Source organism: Amaranthus tricolor, chromosome 15, assembly GCF_026212465.1.
Source record: "Amaranthus tricolor cultivar Red isolate AtriRed21 chromosome 15, ASM2621246v1, whole genome shotgun sequence".
In the NCBI taxonomy this organism is placed as follows: Eukaryota; Viridiplantae; Streptophyta; class Magnoliopsida; order Caryophyllales; family Amaranthaceae; genus Amaranthus; species Amaranthus tricolor.
The window spans coordinates 12,881,837-12,889,097 of record NC_080061.1 but is presented as its reverse complement, the minus strand read 5'-3'; the positions used below and the strand labels follow the sequence as shown (position 1 = coordinate 12,889,097).

Sequence of the window (7,261 nt, the reverse complement as noted above, 5' to 3'; positions counted from 1 at the left end):
CAACAATGAAAAAGAATTTTCAGAAGGTAATGTTATTATGTTCTTCAAAAAAAAAATACTAAGTTATGATTGTGCATATTTACTGTCTTTTTTTTGTAAGTTTGAAAATCTTTGTTGCCAAGGTGAATGCTACTATGTTCTTAAAAAAGATACTATGTTGTGATTAAAAGTTACTATGACAATGTATAGCTACTGTCTTCTCTTTTGTAACTTTGAAAAATCTTTGTTGCCAAGGTGAATGCTACTATGTTCTTAAAAAAAGATACTATGTTGTGATTGAAAAATACTATGACAATGTATAGCTACTGTCTTCTCTTTTGTAAGTTTGAAAATCTTTGTTGCCAAGGTGAATGCTACTATGTTCTTAGAAAAAGATAATATGTTGTGATTAAAAGTTACTATGACAATGTATAGCTACTGTCTTCTCTTTTGTAAGTTTGAAAAATCTTTGTTGGCAAGGTGAATGCTACTATGTTCTTAGAAAAAGATACTATGTTGTGATTAAAAGTTACTATGACAATGTATAGCTACTGTCTTCTCTTTTGTAAGTTTGAAAAATCTTTGTTGCCAAGGTGAATGCTACTATGTTCTTAGAAAAAGATACTATGTTGTGATTAAAAGTTACTATGACAATGTATAGCTACTGTCTTTTTTTTGTAATATTGAAAATCTTTGTTGCCAAGGTGAATGCTACTATGTTCTTAAAAAAAGATACTATGTTGTGATTAAAAGTTACTATGACAATGTATAGCTACTGTCTTTTTTTTGTAATATTGAAAATCTTTGTTGCCAAGGTGAATGCTACTATGTTCTTAAAAAAAGATACTATGTTGTGATTAAAAGTTACTATGACAATGTATAGCTACTGTCTTTTTTTTGTAATATTGAAAATCTTTGTTGCCAAGGTGAATGCAACTATGTTCTTAGAAAAAGATACTATGTTGTGATTAAAAGTTACTATGACAATGTATAGCTACTGTCTTTTTTTGTAATATTGAAAATCTTTGTTGCCAAGGTGAATGCTACTATGTTCTTAAAAAAAGATACTATGTTGTGATTGAAAGTTACTATGACAATGTATAGCTACTGTCTTTTTTTTGTAATATTGAAAATCTTTATTGCCAAGGTGAATGCTACTATGTTCTTAAAAAAAGATACTATGTTGTGATTGAAAGTTACTATAATAATGCATAGCTACTGTATTCTTTTTTTAATTTTGGAAAAACTTTGGATTGTTATACAGGGACTCAAACTCCAAGAACTATTACACAAGTTACCCCAAATGGTTCAACACTGTGGATTCCTCATTGTGAGTTTGATAAAAAGCCATTTGTTGGTATGGCTTTTGAAAACTTAGAGAAAGCCTTAGATTTTTATGGTAAATATGCTGAAATTTGCGGTTTTGATATACGTTCATCTACTACCTACAAAAAAAAGGGTATTGTTTTTTTTAAAATATTTTGTTTGTAGAAGGGAGGGTATCATAAAACCTAAACCTAAGAAAAGTGCAGATGTTGTTGCACGTTATAAGAGATCAACCAAAAGAATTGGTTGTAAAGCTAGATTGATTTTGAAATATGACATAGCGAAGAGAACATACCATGTTTTAAAATTCGAAGAGGCGCACAATAATTGTCTAGTTAGCCCTACATCGCGTCAATTTTAAAATGACTTTGTTGCACAAAAATTTCATATCTAAGAATGCACGGGTTAATATAGGACCGATTAAATCCTTTAGATTGTTTAAGGAAAATGTCGGGGGTTATGAGAATGTGGGAGTGACAATGCAAGATTTTAAGAATTTCCATAGGGATTTGAAAACATATATTAAAGGAGATGATGGGAAGATGTTGATCGAGAATTTTATCAGAAAAAGAGATATTTACACGGGGTTTTATTTTGATTATGCTTTAGATGAGGAGGACCACATTTCACGTTTATTTTGGGCCGATGCGATAAGTAGAAAGAATTATTGTTTATTTGGAGAAATGGTTACTTTTGATTGTACTTATAACACCAATAAGTATAGCATGGTTTTAGCCCATTTTACTGGTGTAGATCATCATAAGTCTTGTATTACATTTGGTATAGGTTTATTAGCTAAGGAAGATAGTGAATCTTTTGAGTGGTTATTTAGAACTTTTTTACATTGTATGGGGGATTGTATGCCAACATATTTGATAACTGATCAAGACCCTGCAATGAAAATTGCGATTAAAAATGTATTTCCACACACAATACACAAACTTTGCTTGTGGCACATCATGAGTAAAGTGACTGATAAAGTTGGACCGGAATTGAACAAAAATGAAGATTTTTTGAAAGAATTAAATGGGTGTGTGTGGAATATTGATCAAGAAGAAAATGAATTTGAGGAAAAATGGGAGGGAATTATGACCAAATACAATCTTCAAACAGATAAATGGTTTACTAGTATATTTAGTATACGAGATCAATGGATACCCGCATATTTTAGGGATATCCCATTGGGGGGGATTTTGAGAACTACATCCCGATCGGAAAGTGTTAATAGTTTCTTCAACCATTTTTCAAACCCTCACATGACACTTGTTGAATTTTATATGAGTTATGAAAGTGCAATGGATGCACAGAGGTACAAACAAGATAAGCTCAATGCTGAATCACTTCACACAAACCCACAATATAAAACACCATTGCCGATTGAAAAACATGCCGGTGAAGTCTATACTAGAAAAATTTTTTTTCTTTTTCAAAATGAAGTTTATAAGTCTTGTTTCAAAACTTATATTCAAAATATTGAAAAGATTGAAAGTGTGGAAAGTATAACTGTTTTGGACTCAACGGTAAGTAAGATGTACAAGGTGAAATTTATACTGGGAAGTTCGATTGACGAGTTGAAGGTAGATTGTGATTGCAAGTTATTTAAACGGATAGGAATATTATGTTCCCATGCGATTTGTGTTATGAGTGCAAGACAAATAACACAAATACCAAAGCAATATGTTTTAGATCGTTGGACGAAGCTAGCATTAAAGAAGCCTATTTTTGATTTGCATGGGAATCTGATTGAAGAGAGCAAAAAGTGTAACAACGTGGGGAAGTTGTTGGGGGAAGTTTGGTGTGAAATATTAAATTGTGTAGGTTTAGCTCAACGGAGTGAGAGTGATTTACAATCACTTTTACAAAACCTAAAAGATATTAGTAGAAAATTGGAGGAAAGTGATGATGTGAGGGTGGACATTACTAAAGAACAACAAATCGAATTGTTAGTAGGCACAAGTTCATCTTCGACAATGGAAATACAAAACCCAATCCAATCAAAGAACAAAGGAAAAAGACAAAGAATAATTGGGGAAAAGGAACAAACTATTGAGCAAAGCAAGAAGCCCAAAAGAAAGTGCAAAACTTGTGGTAAATTTGATTATCATGATAGTCGAAATTGCCCATCAACAAAAGATACCCCACTTAAGGTATAAAATATATATAATTTGCTTATATTTTATTGTATCCTTATTTAATAATTTGATTATGTAAATGAAAGTGCAAAATTTTTGTTATGCAGAAAAATTGATGCTGAAGAACAGATAAATGAAGAGATTAAAAATTGATGCTTAAGAACAGATTGACTATGGAAAGCTACTGTCTTCTGTTTTGTAATTTTGAAAAATCTTTTGTATAGCTACTATGTTCTTAGGAAAAGATACTATGTTACTATTAAAAGTTACTATGACTATGTATAGCTACTGTCTTCTGTTTTGTAAATTTGAAAAAACTTTTGTTGCAAAAGTGAATGATACTATGTTCTTAGAAAAAGATACTATGTTGTGATTAAAAGTTACTATGACTATGTATAGCTACTGTCTTCACTTTTGTAAGTCTGAAAAATCTTTGTTGCAAAAATATCAGCATAACATATATCAGCGTTCTTCACCCTTTCAAAATGATTCCACACAACTGATGTTAACCGTTTTGGTTTCTTAATCACTATCTCACTTGATATTTACATCACATGGGTTTGATATGAATATATGCAGAAAATTCAAAATCGGATTGATAAAATCGAACTCGTTATTTTCATATAGTATCAATCTAGCATACACACTAATCAGCTTATCCCTTGATATGATCATAAATTCACAGATTGCCATTAACTTAGACACCAACAGTTTTTTTTTCTTTTACTTTTTTAAATTGCAGGAGAGGGTGAGGGAAAAAGATGGGCCAAACCAGAATTGAACCGAGGACCGTACAAATGAATACCTTATCTGCTCCAATCAAGACAAAACCGGATTTTTGACACCACTACTATACAAATATTCATGAAAAAACTTCACATTATTACAGTAATTAGATTATCTAGTAATTAGATTATCTAGTAACTACAGTAATTAGATTATCTACTATGTTCCATCAAATGTTTGTACAACTAAAAACTTCACAACTTCATCTTGTACTTCACATTAACGAATCTTTAATCTTCTGATAGAAACTTGTTTGGCAATGGAGCGTCTTTTATCCTTAAAATTGGACACCTCTTCTAAAACTTTAGATCTTTGTTTGTTCAAATCAGATAACACCAAAGATCCAGCAATCTTAGCTCTTGCAACATGTCTCAATGGAGCCTACATAAAAAGAAAATACATTTAGTTTGAATCTTTTAATTAGAATGTCATTCAAAAAAATACATTTAAAGATAATATTAAGAAGAAAAATCGTAACTGCATTCAATATTGGACACTGGAAATCAACTGTTCCCTCAAAAAACAGCATGCTCATCATCATGAATACATCATTTTCAATGTTAGTCCTAGCAGTCGTTTTCCAATCAGTGGGAACTCGTTCCATTTTCCATAATGGAATAACATCAGTAGCTTGCATCTTATCATCAAAAATTGTTGACAGCAAATCTTTCTACAAAAGTTTCATTTAAATATTTATTAATAAATATTTCACAATCATAGCAACATAGGCAAAAGGTTTTTCAGGATAATAAAATGCTACACATACCATAGTGTCACCTAGCTTTCTAATTTCTTCTTCTGAAATAGCAGTATGGTTCACATTGTCAATCCATTGCACTATTCTTAACTTCATATTCAAAAGAAGTAAGAAGTACTGACTGCCCTTCAGTATCGGAACAACAATCTGTATATTATATATCACTGAATCAATAAATATATCTAAAAAAAAGTGACTGCACAAGTACTAACTACCTATTAGTAGCTATAATAACTAAAATAGTGACTATATAAGTCAATCAATCATTAAAAAAATATCTTACCAGATCAAACTTAGACAAATCAACTTGGTTGAAATCCACCCATTTGACCCAAGAATCATAAATTAAATCAATTTGTTGAGAACCACCACTATTATTAAAATCCAACAAAGCTAGCTGTAAAAATAAACAATGAAATAACTAAAAATAGTTCAAAATAAAAGAAAAGTTATTTAGAATAAAAATGACAAAAAACGTACACTAGAACTAGCATTAAAAAAGAACTTTTTGGAAGATTCTTTGTTCTTTTCATGTTCATTGAGTGATAAACACCAACAATCCACAACAGAAACATGAGTACACTTTGAGGGATCCCCTAGAGTATAAAACTCTTCCCTTTGAATTCTCAAATTGTCCTCAAAATTCACAAGCAATTCACTGTCAAATAAAAAGAATAAAATAAGTATAATAAAAAACAAAAATCACAAAAAAAAAAACAAAAAAAAAGACTCACCTATTGTCGAAACATTTATCAGAAACAAAACAATAGTCAACTGATTCTTGAAGTAACGAACCAAGTGTTCTCATATATTTTTTGTTTGATTTCATCAGATGTGAAACATACGTAAATTTGTCATTCACACCTCTAAAAGGAATGGAACACTTTGCCCTGCCATGTATCAATACATTCTCATAACCATGGCTTTCGAAAACAGTGACATTATTTGCCACATCATTAACAACTTGTTCCAATTCAACCTCATCCAGTACATCATTAACAACATCTACATTACCCTCATCAGCAACAAAAACCTCATTCACCATCCTTGGAATAGAGGAAACCCATTTAACCGTGTCAACTATTTCATCAATTGTATTCAGCACGGTAGGATTCATAAAAAAACTTTGGGTTTCAGAAAAAGGTGTGGATGAGGTAGAAGGAACATCAGGAAAAGGGACAGGAGGAGAAGAAAATGAACGTTTTTGTTCTAAGAACAATTAAATTTTCTCCATGTAAAACTCAGAGACAACTTGAGTGTCCCTCCTCATGAGCATCAGCAACTCACATATTTCCTACAAAAATAAGTAAAGATAAAGTTAAATGTTGTTCAAAAAAAAGTAACTATGACATTATAAAAAAAATACTATGTTATGATTATTTTCCAAAAGCTACTGTGTTCTGTTTTGAAATTTTGAAAAATATTTATTGCAAAAGTGAATGTTACTATGTTCTTAGAAAAAGATACTATGTTGTGATTAAAAGTTACTATGACTATGTATAGCTACTGTGTTCTGTTTTGGAATTTGAAAAATCTTTGTTGCAAAAGTGAATGCTACTGTCTTCAAAAAAAATATTTGTTATTATTAAAAAATATAATGTTGAAGGCAACATAAATAAGTAAGATCATACTTACATCCTCAGCTAATCGGCGTATATCAGAATTACGCATTGCATTCAACGTTAACTGAAACTCAATTTTATCATCGTCTTGCACTGTTTGATCTCTGAAGGGTTCTTCATTTACACTTGGTTGTCCAATATCAACGTTGTTCACCTTTAACCCAACAGCTTGACCATACTCAAAAACCATTGTTTCACTCACAGGATATGTACTCAAAATTAAACCACTGCCAAAATGATTAGCAGATGTTTCCTCCTTAATTCTTTTTGACACATCCTTATCAGTCCAATGAGAGATAAGAGGTAAAGAGGATGGCAAAGAGATATTCTTGAATTTCAAACGATGAAAATAAATAATTTCCAACAAAACAATGCATCCAGAAAAAAATTGCAACTTTCCTTTACGATATCTAACAACAGAGTCACAAAACTGATCAAGAACATACTTACACCAATTAAAAGTACTAATCTTATTCGGATCTACTATGGACTTTACAATCTTAAGGTCTATTGTTCTGTTTTGAGTAGGGGCTAAGAAAGAAGAAATAGCATGCAAAACAAAAAGTTGCTTGAACTCATCCCCACCATCAATCATCTTAGGGATCATTCGTTCAAGCAATTCTAAAGGAATTGCTGCATTTGTATCTTCAAAACCAAAA

General features: G+C 31.0%; 1 protein-coding gene across 1 annotated transcript; it reads left to right on the top strand.

Annotated features, from left to right (window-relative positions):
- The first annotated feature begins 1,667 nt into the window (after positions 1-1,667).
- Positions 1,668-4,218, top strand: LOC130801038 (protein FAR1-RELATED SEQUENCE 5-like). The gene is made up of 3 exons (XM_057664797.1): positions 1,668-2,222; positions 2,613-3,452; positions 4,180-4,218. Exons 1-3 carry the CDS (start codon positions 1,668-1,670, stop codon positions 4,216-4,218), a joined length of 1,434 nt encoding a protein of 477 aa, XP_057520780.1.
- The last annotated feature ends 3,043 nt before the right edge of the window (positions 4,219-7,261 follow it).

Excerpts from the sequence above, each read along its gene's own strand:
- LOC130801038 (XM_057664797.1), top strand. The coding sequence starts at position 1,668 with ATGACTTTGTTGCACAAAAATTTCATATCTAAGAATGCACGGGTTAAT. Across the intron at positions 2,223-2,612 it reads TGAAAATTGCGATTAAAAAT|AGGTACAAACAAGATAAGCT; the intron begins GTATTTCCACAC and ends ATGGATGCACAG. Across the intron at positions 3,453-4,179 it reads CAAAAGATACCCCACTTAAG|GAGAGGGTGAGGGAAAAAGA; the intron begins GTATAAAATATA and ends TTTAAATTGCAG.